General features: G+C 45.9%; 1 protein-coding gene across 5 annotated transcripts in view; it reads right to left on the bottom strand.

The window, feature by feature from the left end:
- SPK1 (guanyl-nucleotide exchange factor) overlaps positions 1-26,061 on the bottom strand; it is a 189,690-nt gene that overhangs the window by 149,883 nt on the left and 13,746 nt on the right. For 2 of the 5 annotated variants that reach the window (XM_086515791.1, XM_086515793.1), the window contains exons 2-5: positions 13,897-14,001; positions 13,634-13,722; positions 13,108-13,167; positions 12,268-12,430 (exon numbers count right to left, since the gene is read on the bottom strand). In XM_086515791.1, the coding sequence (XP_086371917.1) occupies positions 12,268-12,430; positions 13,108-13,167; positions 13,634-13,717 (307 nt within the window). In that variant the 5' untranslated portion in view covers positions 13,718-13,722; positions 13,897-14,001. The remainder of the gene's footprint in view (positions 1-12,267; positions 12,431-13,107; positions 13,168-13,633; positions 13,723-13,896; positions 14,002-26,061) is intronic. The other 3 variants (XM_086515794.1, XM_086515795.1, XM_086515792.1) reach the window with 2 other exon arrangements.

Below are 26,061 nucleotides of genomic sequence, written 5' to 3'. Positions count from 1 at the left end.
CCAGGTTGTAGAAGCTAGGCCCGCTGAGGAAGCAATCTTGAAGAACACCTTTCAGCAAGTATCTCTTTATGAGATGCTTCGGCTAGATGCAACTCTTAGAAGTGACACCCTCTCAATAATTCAATCTTTGTACCGTGGTACAGGGCCTAGTGGCGGGCACCTACCTGTGCAGCCCCTGGAGTCCTACATGATTTCATATCCAGCTGCTCCCCTCACCGACTATAAAAGTCCACGTCTTACTGTATCTATTCTTGGGCAGTCATTCTCAGGCGTCATAGTGGATGGTGGATCTGGAATCAATCTAATGCCTGAATTTACCATGTCAACCTTAGGTCTGCAGCCTACTCGCCCTGCTCCGTTCACTGTTACATTGGCAGACCAGAGGACAATCTATCCTGTGGGCATAGTAGAGAAGGTGCCTTTGAAGGTACAAGACTTCACATTTAGCTTGGATTTTGTGGTGGTCAGTCTTCCTCAGGTGGAGGGAGGATTTCCCTTGCTGATTGGTAGACCATGGTTGCGGCATACTAAGGCACTTCATGATTGGGGAAACGACGCCATGTGGATACACACTCCCGGCTCCCAAATGCAACCAATCCGGCTTGAAGGAGGGATGGATCCAGTGGCTCAGCACAGCTCATTGACAGTACAGTCCAACCCCGACCCTGAGCAGCCCATCCCACCTGATGGGTCTGACGAGGACTTGCTACAATGGTTGGAAGCTACCACTTCGATGCCATGCTACATGGTCTCTACTCAAAACTTACATGTGCCGCCAGTTACACTCTCTCTTCAAAATCCTCAGGAGGACACTGATGTCCAAAGTCCTACAGCAGACAGTACAACAGTCGAAGAAGTAAGTGTGTCAGCCCTAAATTCTCATGCGTCGAATGACCCGCCGATGGAAGCCCTCGGTCTTGGGCAACCTGTAACACATCACCGAAGGGGGAAAAAATCTCCTCTGCATGCACTCACCAAAGATTTCCCCCTTCCTGGAGCATCTCCCAAGTCGGACCCCCTTCAAAAGCACTCTGTCATGTCGTCTGCATCTGAAGAGTTACCCTTCGAGGAGCTCCCACAGGGATGGTTACAAGAAGAGTATGCAAAGTTTCCAATCGATCAAACACCTGCACATGATGTCTTGAAGCTCCCAGAGGCAGCTCACCTCTCATCTTCAGAAGCACCCTCTCCAGCTACACCCCCAGACCGGATCAGAGAAGTCAACCTGGGAGATCCTGACAATCCTCAACACGTACTATTAGCAGCTTGGTTATGGGAGGTAGTCTCTTTCATCCACTCTTTTAAAGATGTTTTTGCTTGGTCCTACAAGGATTTAAAGGGGATTCCACCAGAATTGGGTGTCCACACTATACCTTTGGTTCAAGGGGCTAAGCCTGTAAGAGGCCGAGCTTACAAGCTCAACCCGAAGTATGCTGAGGCGGTCAAGGCAGAGTTAGAAAAAATGCAAGAGGCAGGGATCATAGTAATTGTGTAGCACTCTGAGTGGTTATCACCCATGGTGATAGCGCCTAAGAAGCAATCCAACAAAATCCGTGTGTGCGTCGATTATCGTGCTCTGAATAAGGTAACTATCCCAGATGGTTTCCCAACACCTTTCACTGAGCGTGTGCTCGAAGATGTAGCAGGGCATGTATTGTACAGTTTCATGGATGGGTTTAGTGGATACAATCAGTTGGGCATCCATCCAGGTGATCAGCTGAAGACGGCATTTGTGACTCCCTGGGGTATTTTTATATACACTCGAATGTCTTTTGGGTTGAAAAATGCCCCATCTTCTTTCAATAGGGCGGTATATCTCATCTTTTGTCCTCTGCTTACGGATCATCTTCTCATCTTCATGGACTATTTTTCGACCTTCTCAAGTGCTCAATGTTCAACCCCAGTGGAAAACCTAGAGGAACACCTCGCTCAGCTCTCTGTTGTCTTCCTCAGGTGCAGAGAGGCACACCTAAAGCTAAATCCTAACAAATGTCATTTTTTGGTTACTGAAGGCACACTTCTAGGCCAAGTGGTGTCTGCTAAAGGTTTAGCGCCTAGCCTAGAGAAGACTGTGGCAATCTTAAAGTTACCACCTCCCATCAACCTAAAAGGGGTACAGAGCTTTGTAGGCCACACAGGGTATCATCACAGGTTTATACGCATGTATGCACAGGTGGCTCAACCCCTGACCCGCCTAACCAGTGCTGCTATTCCCTTTCAATGGTCAAAGGCAAAGGCTAAAGCTTTTGCATACCTTAAAAAACAACTCACTGAAGTGCCTATCTTAGTAGCTCCCGATTGGTCTCTCACCTTTCATGTGCATACAGATGCCAGTCAACTGGCTGTGGGTGCGGTGTTGACTCAACCTAGTAAGGAGTATAACCTGGATCGCCCTGCTCACTATGCAAGTCGCCTACTCACCAAGGCAAAGTGCAACTATAGCACCACAGAAACGGAAGGTTTAGCTTTTGTGTATGCTCTGCAAAAATTTCGGCACTACTTATTAGGGGTCCACTTCACAGTTATTACTGATCACCATGTCCTGCGATATCTGCTCAACAAGCCGCAGGTTGCACGTAGAGTATGGTGATGGCTACTCTTATTTCAAGAGTTCGATTTCGAAGTGGTACTCAGGCCCAGCAAACATCATGTCCTTGCCGACCACCTTTCTCGCGTTCACACAGGTGAAGAAGCAACAGGGGTTGCTGACGACTTTCCTGATAGCAGTCTCTTTAAGGTGGATACCACACCGGAATGGTACGGTGATGTTTTGCATCTGCTTTCTAGTGGCCTCTACCCAGAGAATGCTTCTCCCCTGCAGAAGAGACGCCTGTTGCTGAAGTCTAGGCCTTTCACTCTCATTGGGGGCCAGCTATACAAATCAGGGCAGGATGGTGTTCTGCAGCGGTGTGTCTCCCCTCATGAAGTCGAGTATATTTTAGAGGATGCCCATAGTGGTTCCACTGGTGGCCATTACCCTGGCCATATTACTGCACAAAAGATTCTCCAGTGTGGCTTATGGTGGCCCTATATTTTCCGCGATGCAATTGCCTATGTAAAGGTATGTGATGTATGTCAGCGCTGTGGCCCTAAACCAAGCAAACAGTCAAACCGTCCTCTGCAGGTCTCTATGGCATGGCAACCCTTTGAGAGATGGGGCATTGATTTTGTAGGTTCAATTACTCCCTCCGCCCAACCCGGCAATCGGAAGTATCTGTTGGTGGCTACAGATTATGCAACAAAGTGGGCACAGGTACTGGCGACAACGGACTGCACTGGCACTACGGTAGCCAAGTTTCTCTACGAAAATATTTTGTGCATGTTTGGATGTCCATTGGAAATCACCAGTGATAGGGGTAGTCACTTTGTGAATGAAACAATTTCTACCTTGCTGGCCAACTACAAGATTTTTCACAGAAAATCTTGTTCCTATTACCCTAGAGCAAACGGGCAAGCAGAGAGCACTAATAAGGTTCTGATAGCACTTCTGCGGAAAGCATGTCATCTTCATCCCTCGACTTGGGCTCAAGCTACCCACGGTACACTTTGGGCTTATCGAACTTCTTTCAAAGCCACAACCAATCGCACCCCATTTCAATTGGCTTTCGGGTTGGAAGCGATAGCACCTTTTGAATTCAACTCAGGATCCCCACGAGTGGGGAGTCTTCGTGCCAATGGAAATTTGGGGTCGGCATCAATCTCTCGTCTTTTCCTTTTGGAGGAAAGCCGAGGTTTGGCTTCACTGGCTCTAGAAGCAGAGCAGCTTCGTCGTAAAGCCTGGCATGATCACCATCTCAGGAAGCCGCAAATAACGCAAGGAGCACTGGTGCTACTTTATCAGGCCAAGTTTCTGAAAAAAGCAAAGAAGTTGGTCCCAGCATGGCAAGGACCATATAAGGTGATGGAGATTCTACCCCACGGCGCTGTACAATTAGCCACTCTCGAAGGAGTTTCTCTGCCTTTAGTCAATGGATCTCAGATCAAATGCTATCATGCTTAAGAAGCCGCTCAAGGGTCTAACCGCGCGACAATCAAGTGTTGAGCTTCGCCAACTCTGAACCTTTAAATAGCCTCAGAATCACTATCCTCGGAATCACTATCTTCCGCATCTTGCTGTTCCGTTTTATCTTATCTCTTAGACCCTCTCCTTGGACAGCTCTCCTTCTGCAGACTCTGTTAAGCTCATAGGTTTGATTCTGGACTTAGATCAACTCTATCCTTCACTCTCTCTGTCTTCAATCCCTGTCGGTCTTGGGCATAAGCAAATCCCCTCCGTCCTCAATCTCGACTCAGTACCTTTTCTTATCTTTTGCCTCTCAAGTGAATCACAGTTCTATGATATGGATCAATGCCTTTGTATCATTGAGTGGGGTGTTTATGAAAGTACTTTGCGTTCTATCCACTGCTCATTCTTTCTCAGTACCTCAAAATTATCCATGCTTTCTATTAACCAAGTCTGTGTATTGGTTGTCGCTAAATCTTTAAGATCTCTGGGATAGTTCCTACGTGTTAAAACTCCCTCTTTATTTTTCTACCCTCGACTTTGTCTATCCTCTCAACCCCCAACCCTAGTGCTTTCCCCGCCCTAGGCCCTAGGCCCTAGCCTTGACCTTACTCCCGCCCTCGCCCTCGCCCTAGCCTTGGCCTACTTCGCCCTTGACCTAACTTATCCCTAGCCCCTCGTCCTCACCCCCTATTTGCTCGCCCCTAGCCCCTCACCTCCTATTCCTCGCCCTAGCCCCTCGACCCTGAATCCGCACCCTCTCGCCCTTGCCCCCTAGCCCCTCTTCTCTCGCCCTAGCCCGCCCCTAGCCCCTCGCCCTCGCCTCCTTATCCCTCGCCCCTAGACCCTCACCCTCTCGCCCTCACCCCCTGGCCCTCGCCCTCAACCCCTATTCCCTGGCCCCTAGCCCCTCGCCCTCGCCCTCGCCCTCACCCTCGCCCCTAGACCCTCACCCTCTCGCCCTCGCTGTCGCCCCCTAGCCCCTCGTCCTCAACCACTCCCTCGCCCCTAGCCCCTCGCCTCTCGCCCTAGACCCCCTCACCCTCTCGCCTTTTCCATCCCCTCGTCCCTAGCCCTAGCTCTAGCCCTCCCCTTCACCCTCTCGACCTCTCTCGACCTCGCCCCTAGCCTCTAGCCTTGGTCCTAGACCTAACCCTTCCTCCCCTCACCCCTCGCCCTCGCCCTCGCCCTCGCCCCTTGCCCTTCGCCCCAAAAAAAAAAAAAAAGCAAGCACCGCGGATCTGCAAAACGCAATTTGGGCGGTTTCTCACTTCTCACCAAGGGCATATTTTACCTGCGAAAAGCATGCAAAAAGCCAACCCCAAAAGCAAAGAGCCTTTATAGCCTTGGTACTCTGTTCAGTCTTCATCCAGTACCGAAGTGGGTCTCGCCCTTTTGCTCCTGCTACTACAGTGGGACTCATCAATCAGTATAGATTCTCAGGCACACTTGATAAAGATGGTTAGAACTCGCAATAAAGAAAAGCATCTCCAATCTGAGGAAGAGTCCTCGGCCTCTGGCGATAGCTCTAACAGTAAATCAAATTACACTCCTAGTTCAGAGCAGCTTTCAGAGGAATCTTCAGAGGAAGAGTCGCCCCAGTCAGTCACTGCTGACAGGGTCACCACTCTCCAGGTGCCTCGCCCGTCTGGTGCCCTCTCCAAGGTACCTCTAATAATGATATATCATTTACAGGCTCCGAATCCAGCACTCAAGGATGTGTTCTCTCAGCAGCAACTGATACACTTGGATCTTCAAAATTTGGCTCAGACCGACTTGTCTGCCAATATCTCTACTACCAAGCTATGTTCCCTCTTGCTAACTTTTCCAAAGCTGAATGATACTGCACTTACAACGGAGGATATAGGACAAGCTATGGGAATATTCACTGTGTTGGCACCTCTGCCCGCAACAAAAACCTTCTCGAATCTCTCACCATAAGAAACTGCGAATGCTTGTCAGAAACTTTTGCTGGACTCACATCCAGACTATCACAGGAGTCAGCAACTATATTCGGTGTTACAGTATTATTTTTTACTACGAGCACCTGAAAGAACAGGGGTTCCATCTTCTCCAGGTTCTCCAACAATATGCGATGCTCTTTTTTGTCTCTATCACTGCCTGCCATACCCATTTCACAATTTGTTGTTTAAGCGCTACAGGACAAGGCAAAGCGTTTTCGGACTCAGCGTAAAGGCAAAGCGGAAAGGTTCAATTGCTATGCAGCGCCTATTATGTATTGGGTGATACAGATTATGAAGCAAAAGACAGATGCAAAAGCAGTTCTCACCCTTCAAGATGATCCAAAAGAGCAAGAACGTTCCAAAATGGCCAAAGGGAAAGGCATCTTGCGCAAGAGTGCAAAGGTGCAAAAATATTCATCTGAGCAGCTGGCAACACTACCTTTCTCAGAATCACAGGTCAAAATCTTGGACGTCCATACTACAACACCAGCAGTGCGTATGTCTACTTCTGTGGCCGCCACCACTTTCACACCACCTCTTGTGAGTAGTGTTACAGTCACTAAAACACAACCTCCAGTTGTGTCGCCAACACCACTTACTACTCTTACTGCTGGGGCACCGAAGGATACTGCAGGGGCATCTAGCTCTGGGGCGCCTACATCTAACAAGCATGACATGTATGATACTTTTGCGCCTCAGGCCGACAGACTTTTAGAGGCAGACAGAAGAGCCATTTCGATGATTATCAATGCAACCCTCTCATTGCAAGGTACCAACGGTATGCATCGCGCTTGCTATGACGGTATGACAAGGGAAGTGCAAACACATCTTCAACGAGCGATGGATAGGGACAATTTCATTGCTACAACTCAAGATCGCATAAGAATCTTAACTCAACAACTAGTGGACCTCAAACATATTGTCCACACTCTGCAAAAACAGTTAAAAGAGGCAAATGATATGACCGCAGCAGTTCAGGACCTCTCTCCGGTGGTACATACACTGTGTCCTTCTTGCGCAAAATACCCAGCTGTAGCCATTTCACAGGCAGTTCCAGCTACAGCTACAACTACAACCCCGGTTTCTCAGCAAGTTCTGCTATGGCAACACAGGTACTGACACAGACAAACGTTGCCAAAGCACATTCAGGGGATTCTCAAACAGCAGAGAAAGCAAATCCTACCAAAATGGAGTCTAAACCAACAGGATCGGTCTCATCACACTTTCAAGGTCCCTCTATGGCCTCCCCCTCCCAGTCTCCATCCTTTCCTCAACACTTCTACGGCTTCCCGGGATTCCAACAACCTGTTCCACCCTCGCAGCCTGCGCAGTCTTTTCCTGGGTTTCCACCAGCTCCACCTACTCACAGTCAACCGTCTCACATGACGCAGCCTGCTGCTCATGGGGTGGCTACTCCATACCCGATGTACCCTCCTCATGGCCACTACCCCTCACCATACACTTGGCCTCCATCTCCTTACCCACCTTACTATCAGCCTCATCCACCTCCTCCTCCATCATCCGACCACCAACAGTAGATCATCGATATTTCAGTTCTTCAGTTCCGCTCTCCGAGACGGGCAGCGGTCTTGTGGCGGGCAACCTGTAGCCTACTACAGTGTCACTTTCACTTTCATATGACAGTAGTTTACAGTTGGGCTTTGGTCAGTTGGTCTTTAGTCTGGTCGGTTCACACTTGGGCAGAGACACGTGGCAGGGTGGTCTAGTGGACATCGTGGCCAGGTCACCACCGCCACCCAGTGGGGATAGACTTAGATGATGTTATTTATGAGCCGTTGGCGGCTCTTGATGATGGTGCATATGAGTAGTCGTTTTGGGCCAGTGGCATTATCTTTGTACGTAGTAGTCGTCTAGAGTGGGTCTTACACAGAGCACGTCTGCACCATCCCGGCACATCTGAGCCTCGACACCCCATTGTACCTGAGAGTCCAGGGCTGGAGCTGAGTGTGCTGCCACGCCAGAGTCTGTATCAGTCTTTGAGATAGTCGAGTCATATGTTCTGGTCTGCTGTTGTGTCTTTGAGAGCTCTGTTGACGTCTATTGTTTCCTTTCTGTTCATCTGTTTGAGGGAGATTCAGTCTGTTTGAGTGAGATTGTCACGCACATTGCACTGAGGACCACCCACTGTAGAGAGCACGACACGTTATCCACGCTACAATGGGAATGTGAATCATGGTGCATCCATAGAGTACTAAAATGGTGGCAATCTGTCAATAGTAAGAACTTTTAGAGTCGTCTCCCATGGCTAGTTGTCGACATGACTCGAGGACCAATCTAGCATAACGATGACTTGGAAGCTCCTGTATCTTAAAAAACCATCTAGTAAGTGCCTCAACCACAATCAGTGTAGCTTCCAATTCCACTATGACGACCTCATGTGGCATTGAGACCATAAGAGATCATAGTGACCATTGGTAACTTCATCTCTCTATCCATGTCAGGTGCAGCAGAATTGAAATGGTGACAAGATCTAGAATTTACGCTTCTACGAATCTTTACTTCTTTCCTTGCTTGATTGTGCGCTACTTGGCACGAATGATGGTTCCTTTTATTTCCTTGTAGAGAGAGAATGGGAGAGAGAGAGAGAGAGAGAGAGAGAGAGAGAGAGAGAGGGAGCAAAGGAGAATGACACTTGATGGGGTCGCAACCAACCCTCTCAAGGGCCACCCACACCGTTGACGATGTGGTATTTGCTTTTGATTGCGTAGTTGGAATGTACACACATGCAATACCTCAATGCAACTCTACCGAGTCCAACGGGGAATGTCGCCCACGGTAACTCTTCAAAATGAAGCACCGCCGGGGCTGATTTGATGCCCCTTTGGATCCGTCTCGATGAGGGGTTACTAATGGCTCGCAAAGGGAAGCAAAAACGCCACAGCCCTTGGGTGCAAAACGCTAGGTGTGATCTACAAAAAATGCTATGGCTGATCTACCACTAGCTGAGGTTGATGAAAACGCAAGCTGAGCTACTCCCTTTTTAGGGAAAAAAACTGAATATGAACTTCTTAAGACTTAGGTAAGGCAAATTTGGAAGACAAAGTTTAAAAATAAATCGTTTGAAATGATTCGCAGGTAAAGTTTCTGGGTGAAACCGTCGCACAACTAACCACCCGGAAATCCCATTGACGGGGAATGGTTCGTTGGATTTTTCTAACCTAAAACTACATGCACGTCATGCCAGATGCCCGCCGTAGTGTAACAACATTTGTCAAAACGCTTGTAGTACGTAAAAATACGTACTCTTGTAAAAAAATCCGCAAAGTACTAAATTTTCTAGGACATTTCCAATAAAAAACAAGAGAGAAGCCAACAACTTATAGAGACATTCAAAGACACGTTTTACAAGACAACCACATACTGTGTAACTATTGCAAGAGACTTGGATTTTTATTTTAAATCAGCACCGTACGGGCTTCCCACACCCCCCCCCCCCCCAAAAAAAAAAAAAAAAAACCGGCGTACGGATCATTCCGTACAGTACGGAACCGATCCGTACGTACGTTTTGATCCAACCTTGGGTCCAACCACCCTCAAGGACCCCCTTGCTCTATTGTCAGAGCAAGTACTTGCTTTGATTACTTGCAACAATGTTGATACAATGGCTAAATGTTGAGTACTGAGTGTTAACACTTGATGCGGATGAACTGCAAAACCCTAGGGCTGATCTCATGCAAAACACTATGCCAATCTAGTGCAAAACGTTGGGCTAATCTGATGCAAAACGCTGGGCTGATCTGATGCGAAAATGCTAATGATGCTGGATGGAAACGCTAGGTGCTGAGGTGCTGTGGGCATTGGATGCTATTACGGGTACTAGGTTCTAATGTCCCAAAAACTGAAGACTAAGTGACTCTTTTATAGGTTTTTTGCCATTTGCCATACCCACTTTTTATAAATGTCATGTCAAAGTCACTTATTAATTAATGACTTAAGTGACTGTTCATATGCATATATGCTTTGTGCAAGTGAGGGTATGTACCTATGACCTGCCAGACCATGGCATCCTTCTAGAGGCTCCCAAGCACATGACAAATAATGTGGATGTATCTAATGTATCAAACAATCATAGCTTAGTGCAAAGCTCCTGAAATTGTACCCGTGAGCACATCCACTCCAATTGAAGGGCTGCATATCCTCATGTTAGTCTCGAAGCTGCTGACTCTCTCCTAGAGAAAGAGGGTGTCCTATAAAAAAAACTCCCAAACTTGTGCAAGACTTTACATACTCCACCACTCCCTGACCATAAGTAAGGATTGGTGCAGATGCCCTCACCCACTGTGTTGTGGTGTTGGTATCATCACCTTCTTGGCAAGGTTCATAGATAAATCTCTAATCTATGCATCGCCCTGTAATGCATCCAGCCGTCTCTCTAGCCCCTGTAACAAGTCAGCAATGAGAACAATATCGTCTGCATAAAGCAACAAGTGTATCCAAGTGCCTAATAAGTGTGCAGTTATATCATCCTCTCTCTCAATAAAGTCTGATAGCCCATCAATATACAAACTGAAAAGTGTGGGACAGAGGAGAAACAGTGGGGTGAATTATATCTGGTAGCCTCCGGCGTCTGCACTCTACCTATCAGCATCTCATTAAGTGCCAAGATACCTCGTGTAATCTTACTCGGAACATCCAATCGTTCAATCTATGAATCAATCTCGCTCTAGGTACGGTATCCAAAGCTTTGCACAATTCCACAAGGCAACAATAGATATGTTATCCATGTGCTTGTCCCTCCTCAATGATAGCTCAGAGTGTAAGTGCATGATCAAGTGTAGGGGATCCTCTCCTGAATTCAGCCTGTCTTCGTGCTCGAACACCTGGAAGTCTAAGGTCAAGACATCGGTGGCAATGGTAGGCGAGGTTGAGCTTGCGCTATATCAAGATTAGTCAGACAGTGCCTCCATGTGTTTGTAGAAGTAATGAGTGTAGGTGCTTGCTACTCTTGAAAGAGTCTCCATGCCTCTCTAGAATCCTGACTCGGAAATAGCTAGTACAACTCCTCAAGCCGAACTAAATACACTCTCTTCTTTTGCCTCACAAGATGTCGGATAGTAATCTGTGTCTGTCGGTGTGTGCTCTTTTCTATCGCCACCTCTCCATGAGTGAATTAAGGCCCTTGCTTATACCAAGCATGGCCCCTGCTTACTGTCAAAAGTAGCCCCTCTACTTATGACTGGAAACTTTAGAGGAGAAGAGCACTGCTGTTACACAACGTACACGCCTCTGCAAGGCCTCGCATGTACTATTACTACCCGCCTCACATCAGCCTGCTGCTTCCTGACATTACTATTTGCAGGCTATGCTCCCATGTGCATCCAAAGAGTATTGCAATGTGGGTAATCTCCAACATGTTCATGTTGAATGTAAAATCAAACCATGCTGGCATCTATGCATACCCATAGGTAGTATCTCCCTGATCAGCTAGGTATCTAGATAATTCCAGGGCCATTTGTGCATATCTTTGTCTAGGTAGCTCCCACAAGCTCTGCATAAATGATGTTGCCTCCAGTATGATGGGTAATGTACCAATCTCTCCTTCGACAATCTCCTGAGGACGCAGTCTTTACTTTGGACCCTTTTGGATACCATATTGAATAAGGGTTCCTCCATCGATCTCCAACCATTGTAAGTGTGGCCCTATTTTTCTGCCGTGGTCCACACTAGGACCCCAGGTATGATCTCTGTATAGCATGGTAGACGTGACTAAGTATCACGATTGAATGCTTGCTTCGAGCCAGACAATCCTTTGTTGAACATATATCAAGATTCAATACCATCCACCTTGCCTGCAACCTTCAACCGCACAAAAGCCTCTTGATTGAATCCCCCATTCAAGAATGCACTGTGTTGTGTCCACAACAGGAGCCTAGGTAGGATTGAAGTACTAGTAAGCTTCTTAAATGTTTTGTTGTAAGCTTAGTATTGACTGGATGCACATTAGGAGCATGAAAGTGATGTTAAAATCATTTCCTTACTTCTCCCATCTATCCTAACAGGACTCCTCTCAAACGAGATGCCAAGAGTCTCAAAACATACATGAGAACTTTTCAAAGCCTATCTCTTCTACTAATCATGAGATTTAGAATAAGGTAGTACAATTTACTGTCAATATGCCACACTCAGAGAGTAACATAATTGAATACAAAACAAGTTATGATACATCACTGTTGTTTTTTTCTCTGCAGATTGAAAATCAAAGATATGAAATGTAAGGGCCTGATAGACTCAATCATAAAATATTGACAGCTAGTAGTAATAAGCCACAAAGATACTCACCTGCTTCCAGATCTGTGTCAGGACATTCAAATATTTGGTTATGAAATAAGGGGAGCGGCACGCTCTCATAATGTCCATACTTTGCTTCATCTTTGAGCCAATCACTCCTATAGCAGTGTACAAGTTCTTTCAGATGTGGCCACTGTTCAAGCCTCTCGTTCAGCTGCAAAATATAAAAATAGCAGCATTATCATCTCATTAAAGAGTTTACATGCACAGTAACGGGTGAGCACTGAGTAATCTTAGGTGGCTCCTATTCCTCCCTTTTCAAATGACTAAATTCAAGGTGGATAGGTACAATGAATACGGTACGGAAAAAACAATAAAAAATGTTGTACAGTATGGTAATTTACAAAAAATACTGATTACAAATAGACGTACATGTCTACTTATGCATGGTTGCATGGGGTTGCATACATGTAATCTGCATGCATACACACCAACATACATGCACACGAGTTTGGAATGCAACCTTGACTAAATTTCAAATGAAGCTGGGTATAAAGTTGTAAAACGGTGATGAAACAGCAAAAGCCACACTATTGACCACAAAGTATGCATCTTGTTCCTCTATACCAGATAATTATGCTACCATACACAATGTTTAGAGCAAGTGAAAATAACAAGCTATAAAAAGATCATGAAAGACTTCATGTGATGCTTGAGCCATTGACCAAGACCCCAGAAGCTTGATAGATTATGCACCCTGTTACTTGAGGGAATAATTACATTACCATACACAAAGCTTAGAGCAGACAGAAATAAGAAGATATTGGAAGATTTTAGAAGATTTCATGTGATGCTTGAGCCACTGACACAGACCCCAGAAGCTTGCAATACCAGGCATCTTGCTGATATGATTAATCCTTCATCATACACCCTAAGGTAGCCACCAATGACCTGCTAAAAGAGAAAAGCTTGTGGCACTTTCGCACTCCAATAAGACGCATTTGCAAATACATCACAAAAGACCTTGCGAATAATGGCAATGGATGTTTCCTATAGAAGGCCAAAACAAGGTATATAATTCCAACAAAATTTGATATGCAAAATGAAACAGATACAGCAGCTCTGGGCTTACTGAGTGGAAGGCCTGATACTAGAGAAATCAGAAGTGACAGATAACAATTGCAAATATGAACTCATCCACATAGCCCTTGCATTGTCAGAATCCAGAGAAGGTGAGAGGACACTAAAGAAATAAAGAGAAATTTGGAGCATCACAAGCACTAATTAATGTTAAAAGACGATGAGACATACTTTGATACAAATGGGTAAAATTGCACATTTACAATAAGATCGAAACTGCAGAGTGAAAACCAAAAAATCTGGATGATGCTTTTTTTCTGTTTCAAAGCTAACTAACCACTGGATCGAGCTCCAAAGGCGAAAATGGTATCGGCCTAGGTACTCGTTTGAACCGTGGTCCACAAAAAGCCACCTCCGTCATTTCTTCTGCAAATAAAGGAACCTGTTAAATTAACTAAAACATGCTCCAAAAAAAAAAGGAGGACTGCACATGCTCATGCGCATGCAACCCAAGTATGTACTTATTGAATAAGTCGGTAATGGGCTGAAGTTTAGACAAGGCCTTTAAGCACAACACAGAGAGTTATAAGCTCAACTTACATGACAGGCCACTCTATGGGCAGCAAATCAGGTAAACGGGGTTGGCCTGTAAGTGTCTCCACTTACATTCACTTCCTCGAAACATGATAGACAAAACCTGAGCACCTGTTCCTTAAAATTAGATATGTTCAAATGTATATGAAAAAATAGATATACATTTCAGCAATGCTCTTGTAATGGAATGATAGAAGCCTCTGATGATAACAAAATCCTTTGTAATGTTAAAGGTTTTGATTTGTGACAAATGTTTAGATACAGGCCAGATAAAAAAGTATGACAGCAGTTACATTATTAATATCCAGCAATGGTATTAAGCAAGGTTACTTTTTATGAGATTGCAAGCCATGAAGGAAAATTTTATATCAAAAAACAAAAACTCTGCAGAAATCCTTGAAAGTTCGCCCTCCAAATATAGATGGCTATTTGGTCATTTTTCTTTTGTTTCTGATTAATAATGGAGAAATTCCTCCCAAAACTAAGACCACTAGCATTAAGACTGCTACGAGCAAGGATAAGCAAGTTTTATAAGTGTCTAGAGATTGTACCTTAGCTCTCATCCCCCCACCACTGAAGCGGTCAATGATATAGGTGTACACTAATGAAAGGGTCCAAGCAATGCTCACAAAATTTGGTTTAATGTTCGTCAAGGGAAAAAATATGTGCTTCTATTTTGAACTATCTAAAGCATGGGTTCTAAAAATATGGTCGTCTCTTAGGAGTGTGCCGATTGCCGTCACCCACATTGAATCTTGGGGCAAGAAGCTAATGACAGGATGAGGACCAAGAGAGCATCTGATCATGATGGCCTAGTAGCAGAGCATTTTATACATGCCAAAGATTTGCTTGCAGAGCTTCCAGCAATGATGTTCAACCGTGCTATGTGCGAGGGCTTACCTGATACTTGAAGTTTGTCTACTATCGTACCTATTTTCAAGTCAGGGAACTACCGCACTATCATGATTGGACACACATTGGCACGGTTGTACGCATCCATCCTTCAGCAGCAGTTGAGTAGATGGGCAGAGAGAGAGGGTGTACGAGCAACACAACAGGCAGGTTTCAGGAAAGGTTTTTCTACTCTTGATCATATTCTGAAACTCAGAGCCCATTATTGAGGAGGGGAGATCACATGGGAGACAGCTCTATTGTTGCAAAGCCTTCAATAAGTGCCCAGAGCTAGATTGATGTGCAGACTGCAGGAGATGAGGGTACCCACAGAGTTGATTTGGGGGATCATGGCTCTATACAGGTCAGTAGTGGGGCATGTACGCGGATTTCTGATTTGGTTCGCTCCACTATCAGGGTGAAATAGGGTCCCGCTATGATGCTATCTCCTACACTAGGCATGTATGTGGATGAGATTTCTAACTACATTGAGAGGATGGTGATATCGGACCACCATTGGCACGGACATGGATCCCACTATTGTTATATGTTGATGATATTGTGATGATTTCTGACTCCCCGGAGGGGATGCAATGTCACTTAAATGCTTTTACACACATAGTGGATTGTATGTTAACCTGGGGAAAACCAAGGTTATGGTGTTTAACACCACACCACAGTGGGTTAGGAGGTCAGCACCCACATTTACGTATGGCCAGAAGACGGTGGAGTATACAAATGCATACACCTGTCTTGGGGTAGTCTTCAGTGGATTGGTGTTTTCATTGAGGAGAGCAGCACAGACTAGACTACGAGAGCTTATGCAGCCTTGGGAGGATTGAGAGGATATGTTTGCAAGTTCAATTTCAGGAACCTCGAACAAAGCTCTGGCTTTTTGACACTCTAGTGGCTTCAGCTATGCTTTACGAAGTTCAGATATGGGGACCCTCAATGGACCACCATGGCAGATCTAGTAGCACAGATAAATGGAAATGTATGGAGAGGCCTTTAGTCTCTATGATCTCTCAGATGATTCGGGCTAGGGCCTTAATGCCACATAAGATTATTTGAGCCAAGCTAGTCCCCCCCCCCCCCCCCCCCCCCCCCCCCCCCCCGATGGTCGAGGCACTTACTAGATCACTATCCTTCATGCAAAGTTTATGGGACCTCCCCAAAGACAGATATGCTCTACTAGCCTTTGAGTCATCCCAATAGCTAGCGCTACCCGAGAATACAGCATGCTGGTATGGGCAGATGACATCATGGTTTCGGTCACATGGTTCGAGCATGGATAGATTGCCTCTGTTCCAGTGCTCCTTGGATGCACCCTCCCAATCTCTCACACGGACAAAAATCACTAGACTCATACGTCAGGATTTGATACCAGGAGCACATGGATACAGCCGACACAGGAGTTGGGCACAGAGATGGCTTTCTATAGAGAGCATCTTCCCCAACTAACAGAGGATGGATATGTGATCAGACTTGCCTATATGAACTGTCATTTATCCCATGGGATATGATGTGCTATTGGTCAGATGCCCACATCATCACATCCATTAGAGATTGAGACTGGCAGATTTAAAAGAGTACCAATAAAGGCCAAGATTTGCCAATTGTGTCATATAGATCCATAGACAAGAGTTGCATCACATATGTTATGGCCGCTTTCATTGTATATTCAAAGAGGGCTTTGGACCGTTTGCTAGAGTCATGAGATATCAGGATCAAAGATGCCTCGGGTTGTTTTTGCTAGAGCTACACAGACACAAGGAGAGTCTCTTGAGGAGATCAAGCAGTGGGAGACATTCACAGAGGGAGATCACTGACTTCTTTAGAGCAGGGACTCGGTAGTCAGATGAGCAAGCTTCACAGCAAATTTCAAAGCCCACCTATACCAGAGGTATATTAGTTGACAGATCCATTGAGCTCAAGAGAGCTAGACGCACGTCTACAAGGGCGACCACAATATCAATAGAGGCTCCATCAAAGGATCAAGACTAACCTAGCACGACATTAGTTTTTCGCTTTACTTCATTTTTATTTTGTACCCAGACCTTTACCATTGAGATGGTAAAGACAGTCATTAATGAGGACCAAGAGGGTATATGGCCATGATGGTCTAGTAGAAGAGCAATTTATACATGCTAGAGATATGCTAATGAGTGCGCGGCGGTGTGTGCAAGTGAAAGAGCATGCGAGAGTGTGCGGGGTGTGTGCAGGGAGAGGTGGCGAAGACCAGCAAGAAGGAGGGCGCTAGCAGATCGAAAGAGGGACAGAGAGAGAGCACGTAAGTTTTGTAAGGGGATAAGTGAGTGAGTTGTGTAAAACTCACTATCCCTTTATTATTTGTATAAGGACCAATTTAATAAGTTAGTGGCCAAGTTCAATGTGAACTTGGCCAAAGGTTAGTACCTTTAAAATATACATTAAAAGGGGGCCATTTGGGCCTTTAACCCAACATATGCTGGCAGAGGTTCTTGCAGTTCAGTTCATTTGTGTCGTGTGAGGGTCTATCGGAGACTTGGAGACTGCCTATTATTGTACCTATCTTCAAGGCAAGTGATCCTATGGAGCCTGGAAACTACCGTACTATTAGGATTGGACACACATTGGCACGGTCATATGCATCTATCCTTGTGCACCAATTGAGCAGATGGGCAAAGAGTAAGGGCATACAGGTAGCGGGACAGGCCAGTTTCAGGAGAGGCTTCTCCACTCTTGACCATATTCTTGACATTCCCAGCCATCATTGAGGAGGGTAGGGCACATGGGTTTACTGTAGCCTTGTGGATTTCCGCACAGCATTTGACATGGTGCCCAGAGCCAAATTGATGCGCAGACTACATGAGATGGGAATGCCCATTGAGTTGATTTGGGGAATTATGGCTCTATGTAGATCAATGGTGGGACATGTAAGCACTAGAGGGGATATCTGGTTTAGTTCACTCGACTATTGGAGTGAAACAAGGTTGTCAGAGCAGACGACCCTCTTCTCAGAGATTATTCTCAACGCAGACTGCTCCCTCCGGCTTCCCTTCTTCACACGGGATGATCACGGTGCAGACAACTTGGTCTCACCATACCTCTTCTCAAAGGCCCTTCACAGCACAGTGTAAGGTGCAGCAGAATGAATGTTTAAACTTTGCTCAAGATGAGTGCTCCGAACTGTGCTCAAGGTTCCTTTTGTTCTTATGGAAGGGAGAGCCTTCCGTTCTTAATGAGAGAGTGCAATGGACACAAACAAAGTGAATGGACACTGGGCGTGAAAGTGCATGAGACTGAGAGAGAGAGAAAGAAGAGAATACGACACCAGAGACGTTGTAAAACCCTCCTCCGAAGGCCCCACTCTTGTTGGCGAGAGTGGTCTACGATTGATTGCACAAACTGGTACAAAGTGAATGCATGTGATTGATGCAAGTCTAGGCTAGATCGATGTCGACGACGGGGATGACGAGACCGATCTAAGGGCTGAAAATAGGCGCTATTGTTCTGCTATCCAAAAACTCCAGGGGCTGAAATCTACTACTGCTGAAAACGCTATGGAAAAACGCTGGTTTGCTGGTCTTTATTGCTGAAATTATGCTGCTGTTGTGAGGCTGAAAATGCTAGGGAAAGAGGGCGACAATGGCCTGCTGAAAACGCCGAAGCGCTGAATTTTATGCTGGGGGAGGCCTCATTTCAGTTTTTGTCACAGGTTAAGAGCTATGGAGTGCTTCCTTTCCCTCTCATGTACAGTGTGGTGCTAGGAGTGATGCCCTGCACACTACACACTGCTCTCTCTCTCCCCTACGTGCAGTTATGTGATGCCCCACAAGAGGGCTACTCATTTGACTGATGTACAGTTGTGTGGATTCATGCTTTTGTGCTGAGGCAAGAGCCTCCTTGAGCAGGAACAGGGGTAGCTAACTGCTGCTCCAAAGCAGGCACTGGTGAGGGTCATAACCTCACCGTACAGGTGCAAAATCAGCATTGTGTATGCGCTGTAAATTCACTGTTTTTCAGCCCTACGGACGCCAGGACCATTGGGAATCGTGCCTCACTGGCAGAGGACAGTTAGGGGACTGTTTGGGGCTGAAAACAGGGCAAAAACCAGTAAATACAGCGTGCTGAATTTACTGTTTTTGGGCAGGAAACAGAGGGTATACGCCAGTGCAAGTGAGTTCTAGCAGGGGAATTGGTTTCGCGCAAATTTTGGGGCTGTTATGCTGCCGAAATTTGGCCAAATCAAATGGTATCTAGGTGGATACACATGAAGGATTCCCAGGACCTTACCTTGTAATTTACCCTCCTAAAGAATAACGAAATACCGAAAGGGGCGCCAATTTTGGGGCCTACAGATTGTCGGCGCTTGCTCGGAGCATTCTAGCTACCGAGCCGTGTGTGTATTCAAGTGTTAGTTCCCGTCGCAGGTTCTCTTTGTAAAGTGCTCTGTGTGTGAGTCTAAAGTAAAGAATTTCGGGTGAAAGCCAACGCCTACCGCCCTACGGGCCGGTTTCAGGGGGGCCCTTGGAGGGGGGTTTGGGACCCCATCTGGTGTCGTCTCTTTTCTCTCTGTAGCACTCTTTGCACACTCACTCACAGTTGCATTCCGCTCTCGTGTTTTGGTCATTGCACATTCTCTCACTAGGGCACAGAAGGCTCTCCCTTCCGTTATATGAAAAGGAACCTTGAGCACCATTGAGCACTCACCCTGAGCCATACACCATCATTCACTTCCGTTGCACATGACATTGGTATCAAAGCTCTTTGGCAATGGTTGGTATCATCACTCGAGGAAAGAAGTACCAGAAAACCACAAGAATTTTTTATTTTTTTTGCTTGTTGTGTTCGGGCGTAACCCAAGACCACTTGGGCGTGTCGATCCCTAATCTGTGTTTTTGAAGAGTGGAAAGTAACCCAAGAAAGAAGGGCTTGTCCAACCTCCCCTAGTTCCTCTTTTCCACTCATTGAGAGCAGACCTTGCACCTAGCGGTAGGCCAATCGACGTGAGGTGGAAAAGAGCAACCTTGGTGTGAGCGCAAGGCCGCCAACAGGTGCACCCGCATGAAAGAGTAGAGCTTGGGTAAGAGAAAAGCCTTCTTAAACGCATATTGCAAGCCAAGAACTCAGGAACCTCACGACCCTCAAGAACTCTAGAAAAGCCTTCTTAAACGCAGATTCCAAGCCAAGAAATCAAGAACCTCACGTCCCTCGAGAACTCAAGAACCTCAAGAACTCAAGAGCCCAAGAACCCCAAGTACCCCACAACTCATTGCATGGTCATCACCCGAAGCGGAATGGATACTTTGCTTGAAGGTGATGAGAGTGGAGTTGGAGAAGAAGAAGTTTCTACACCAGGAGGTTCGTTCCCCGATCCCCTCCCATCCCCATCTACGCCACGGATTGCACCAAACCCTGAAGGCTTTGGTCAAGTTGATGATGGACATGATGCTACAACAAGAGGCGCAACGCGTCACCATGGAAGAAAGAAAGGCAGCCATGGAGCTTGAGCGTGAGCAAGCACGCCTGGCAGCCAAAGAACGAAGGGCAGCTATGGAGCTCGAGCGTGAGAAACAAGGTTGGACCAATACGTACGTACGGATCCATACCGTACGTATGTATCGTACATAATGTATACTGTACGTACGAAACGATCCGTACTTTTTCTTTTTTTTGGGGGGGGGGGGGTTGGGGGGTGGGGGCTTTTTGGCCGTGGAAGGTAGCAAATTGGCCAAGCGATCCCTATTTTCTCCCAAATTTGCCCACGAATCCCACAAAACCCACTTTTCGAAACAGAGGCCTTTCTGTTAGATGAAACTTTGAAACAGAACCAAACAAAGCCTGTGTAGAGTTGCTACAGAGTGAAGGTATGTACCTCTCTCCCTCTCTCGTGTGTGTTTCTCTCTACTCCACACTTGTTGGAGCTTCCCTCTCATGTTTCCCTCCGTCTCTCTCTTACACACACACACTTTTTGTTCACATGACTTTTGCTCTAATATCCGGGTAAATCACGCGAACAAAAAGCGTGTGTGTGTGTAAGAGAACAAAAAGCGTAATTTTTGTACCTGTCTATTATTTAAGGTACACAGGCAAAAGTTCACTGCTCTTTGGCTGAGTCTCTAGCTGTTGTGGTTAGAGAGTTGACATATTCAAAGTTGTGAAACATCCAATTGACAAATTCTGTAGCTTCGTCTCTGAAACTAACAATTATTTCTGGGGTTTCTACCCTTATTTACCAATGCCACGTATTTTTGCGTACATAAAAAATATAACCATACGTACAGACATATAGTACGTACTTCCACATACCGTACAACACGTATGGTTCCACCTTGGTGAGAAAGCACATGAGGCTCAACGCATAGCGGCCAAAGAAAAGCAAGCGGCTCTAGATTTAGAGCGGGAGGCGCAGAGGGATCAACGCATGCAAGAGTTGATCCTACAAGTACTCAACCCCAAGACCGAGCCACTCAAAGAAGCAGGTGAATCTTCTCGTAGCACAAGTAGATGCGACGACTCCAACAATCCAGTCACTACGAAGTTGACATTTAGTAAGTATGACACTAAGATGGATGCTTCTGTGATTCATTCATGGTTGCATCAATTTAATGCTTAATTTGCGACTAACAAGAAGACAAATAACAATAAAGTGTTGACGGCTCCCATGTATCTAGCAGGGGATGCCATTAATTGGTATCAAGCTTGGCAAGAATCACAGTTGGCTGAGCACCTTGAGCATGCCGAGGACGGCATTCTCTCTCTGAGTTGGAGCAACTTTCAAGACAAGCTCAAGGCTCGTTTCATGCCACCAAAGTACCTAGATCGGTTAAAAGAAGATTGGCGTGGTCTCAAGCAAAAAGGATCTCCTGTCATGTCTTTTTCTAACCGTATTTTGCAGATTGGCGTCCAATTGCGAAAATCGGATGCCGAAAGAAAGAAGGCTTTCCTTTTCGGGTTAGACGAGTACATCAAGTTTGATGTGCAAGTCTTTAGCCCTACGGACTACAACACGGCAGTGGCGATTGCTCTTGCCCAAGAAAACAACAAAGGCTAGCCTAAGGAGACCAAGTCGTCTCAAAGTACCTCTCAGAACCCTCAGAACCCATCGAATGGATGAATCTAAGAGAAAGAACAAATCTCAAGATAAACCTAAGTTAACAACTGAAGAAAAGTCTGCTCAAGGAATTGTAGGAGGATGGTTAACTCTAGAAGAAAGAGCCGCTTATGGCAACGAAGGAAGATGCTATCAATCATACTAAGGGTCATGTTAAGAAAGATTATCCTAAGAAAGAATCCCCTGAATCCACATCTTCTATCAGGACTTTGATAAACCCAGACAGTACACGTGTCTCTAATGAGCACCTTGATGAGTCTCTCTTTAAGTGTTATGGGCATGTCAATGGTCAACGCATTGTGGTCTTGTTTGACTGTCACATGCACATCTAACCCTATGTGTACGTGGACAAGATACTTCATGATAGGGGTTCAATTAGCTTAGCTTAGGAAGTCTTCTGCCACTTTTGTGAGTATTCGCAGACCGTGCATGTCCAGGCACTTAGAGTAGATGCATATCCTCTAGTTGCACACAGCATGATCATCAGATTTCCATCAGAACCCATTAGGAGCATTTTTACAGTGCATAGACCTATTTTTGACATTTTTCACTTATTATTTTAAGTGACTTTTGTTGGGAAGTGTGTAGGGCAAATTTACTAAGCAAGTATATATAGAAACCTAGCGCTAGCACTTTCTGGCAGAAGAGGCAGCAGGAACTTCGCGTTCAATAGGCACCTTCTCAACAAGATTCCCCACCGGCGGTAAACCTAACGTTTTCAACCATCAGAAGGCCCAGCGTTTTTGCATTGCAGATCAGCCCCGGACACAACACGACAGCAAATCAGCCCTAGCGTTAGCAGATTCCACGGCATGACAACAGATCAGACCTAGCGTTAGCAGATTTCCATCGCAAGCACAGAATTCAGCCTATCGTTTTTGGATCAGCAAGACCAACTATCGTTTTGCAGATCTTTGCGACAGAACCAACAAGTAGACCAACGTTTCAGTTTTCACAGTTAGAACCCGCAATAGAAGTCCCAAACCTCACAGATACCTTCCCGCAGCAGATCCTCGCCGCACGGTCACATCCATCGAAGTTTGCAGATTCAGCCCGGAAAATGCAGATTTCAGCATCTGCGTTTTCAGCGCGTCGTCATAGACATCGTCACCGACATAGAGTCAAAATTCAGCAGATAAAGATTTGCATATTTCAGCCATTAGCGTTTTCAGATTTCAGTCCGTCTCGTCGTCGTTCTCATCGTCGTCGACATCGTCGGCAAGTCCAAAACATTGTAGAGATTTGTGCAATCAATAGTAGACCGCTCTCGCCATAGAGAGTGGGGCCTTCGGAGGAGGGTTTGACAACATTCTGGTGTTGTATTCTTCTCTCTCTATCTCTCAGTATCAGCACCTTCATTCACAGTGTTCACCACTTTGTTTGTGTCCATTGCACTCTCTCACTAAGGAACGGAAGGCTCTCCCTTCCGTAAGTAAAAAGAACCTTGAGCACAATTCGGAGCACTCATCTTGAGCAAAGTTCAACATTCACATCCGCTGCATCTTACATTGGTATTAGAGCTTTGGCAGTGTTCTGTATCACTCAAGGAAAGAACAACAAGAACCACAAGAATTTTTTTTGCTTGTTGCGGTCGCACATAACCCAAGTCCTCTTGGGCGTGTCGATTCCTAATCGTGTTTTTGAAGAGTGACAGGAAACCCAAGAAAGAAGGGCTTGTCCAGCCTCCCCTTGTTTCTCTTTTCACTCATTGAGAGCGGACCGTGCACTTAGCGACCGGCCAATCAACATGAAGTGGGGAAAAGCAACCTTGGTGTGAGCGCAAGGCCGCCAAGGGGTGCGCCCACAAAGAAGAGTATAGCTCGGGTGAAGAGAAGATCCTTCTCTAACACAGATTGCAAGCAAAAGAAGAACCTCAAGACCCTCAAGAAACTCAAGAACCTCAAGAACTCAAGAACCTCAAGAACCCAAGAACCCAAGACCCACAAGAACCCAAGTTCCTCATGAACTTAAGAACCCAAGACTTCAGTGGATGGTCATCACCCGAAGAGCAATGGATACTTCGCATGGAGGTGATGAGCATGGGAGTGGCGAAGAAGAATTTTCCCCACCAAGAGGTTTTTCGAACCCTCCCCCTTCCCCATCTACGCCAAGGATTTCACTAACTCCTATGGAGGCTTTGGAGCAGATGTTTATGGACAGAAGGATAGAACTAGAAGTGCAACGCGCTGCCTTGGAGCGCAAGCGCAAAGAAAGACAAGCAGCATGGGAGCAAAGAAAGGATGAATTGGATCGTAAACACGCAAAAAGAAAAGCAGAAAGAGAAGCAGAAAGAAAGGCCGACTTGGAGCGCGAGCGTGAGCGCGAAGTGGCCGAAGAAAGAATGGCAGTCTTAGAGCGTAAGCACGAGCAAGCGCGCTCGGCAGCCAAAGAAAGCCTAGCCGAATTCGATCGCAAGTGCGAAGAAAGACGGTTAGAGTATGAAGCGCAGAGAGCCCAACAGATGCAAGAGTTGTTGCGAATCTTTTCTAATGTGCAGGCATAGATTGCAAAGGATCGGGAGAAGGAGACTCTCTCAGTCTTTTCTTCTCCAAAGCACGACACACATGATTTGCATGATAATGATAAGCATGATGATTTGCATGATCAAGATGTGATTATTCACGAGCATGATGATTTGCATGATCAAGATGTGATTACTCACAAGCATGATGATTTGCAAGAAAAAGATGTGATTGTTTACAAGGATGATGGTTTAGTTGATACTTTTTCTAGTGAAGCTAACCTCATTGCAGATTCGATCAATCACGAAGAACCGATCTTGGCTCTCGAGTCGAGGTCCACAGAACCCCCATAGAAAGATTCGATCAATCACGACGAACCGATCTTGGCTCTCGAGTCGAGGTCCAGAGAGCCCCCACAGGAAGTATTATGTGTACGACTGATTAGTCAGCACACATTGTTCGAGTGTTTCATTCGTGATGCTTTCCAATATTTTAGTCACCGTCCTTATGTGATCCCTTTTCATAGGCATGACATATTGTACGTTGAGCACGATTCACTCATAAATGAGCACAGATGTATGCGGATTACTGATGAAAAGATGAAATGTTTGCATTCAAGGAATTCACATTCCATGTCTCTTCCTTGGCATGACACAGTATCAGAAAGAGCACAAGAAGGAATGAGCATCAAGCATCGGCATTTCCATTGTGATTTGCCACAGTTGATAGATTTAGATCAAAAAGTCGAGATTCGACCCCATTGTTTAAGTGTGTTTGATGAACGGTTTGGCACTCCGTCTATATGTTCATCTACATTGCATGCACAGTCTTTTAGGAAGACTCAAATTTTTCCAGTCACTTTACATGGAATGAGTATGTTCATGTTTGTGTGTTGGAAGTGGTTTCAGGAATTTTCAGCCTCGGAGATTCTTGAAGAAGGTAGACGCATGACTATAGACGAAGTTGAAGCATTGAAGGAGCCACAGATGACTTTGTGTCGCTTTCGGTGCGGCCCAAGGAAGCAAGCGTTGCAGACCTTTATGAAGTTCAAGTATCGTACGACCCACATATCAGAGTGGGTCTGCGAAGAGTCCTTTCCAGGATTCCAGACCCTGTTGGCGATCTCCCTCGACGCCATACAATTCGGTACCAGTACCTCACTTTGAAAAGGAGGGGATGTCACGTGCACATCTAACCCTATGTGTACGTGGACAAGCTACTTTATGACAGGGGTTCAGTTAGCCTAGCTTAGAAAGTGTTCTGGCACTTTTGTGAGTCTGTTTGCAGACCGTGCATGTCCAGGCACTTAGAGTAGATGCATATCCTCTAGTTGCACACAGCATGATCATCAGATTTCCATCAGAACCCATCAGGAGCATTTTTACAGTGCATAGACCTATTTTTTGCATTTTTCACTTATTATTTTTTAAGTGGCTTTTGTTGGGAAGTGGGTAGGGCAAATTAACTAAGCAAGTATATAGAAACCTAGCGCTAGCACTTTCTGGCAGAAGAGGCAGCAGGAACTTCGCGTTCAACGGGCACCTTCTTAACAAGATCCCCAACGGCGGTAAACCTACCGTTTTCAGCCATCAGAAGGCCCAACGTTTTTGCATTGCAAATCAGCCCCGGCCACAGCACGAAAGCAGATCAGCCCTAGCGTTAGCAGATTCCACAGCATGACAGCCGATCAAACCTAGCGTTAGCAGATTTCCACCGCAAGCA

The sequence above is a fragment of the Adiantum capillus-veneris genome, chromosome 7 (genome assembly GCF_014529385.1).
Source record: "Adiantum capillus-veneris isolate H3 chromosome 7, ASM1452938v2, whole genome shotgun sequence".
NCBI lineage: Eukaryota > Viridiplantae > Streptophyta > Polypodiopsida > Polypodiales > Pteridaceae > Adiantum > Adiantum capillus-veneris.
The sequence above is the reverse complement of the archived record's forward strand: the minus strand, read 5'-3'. Positions and strand labels throughout refer to the sequence as shown.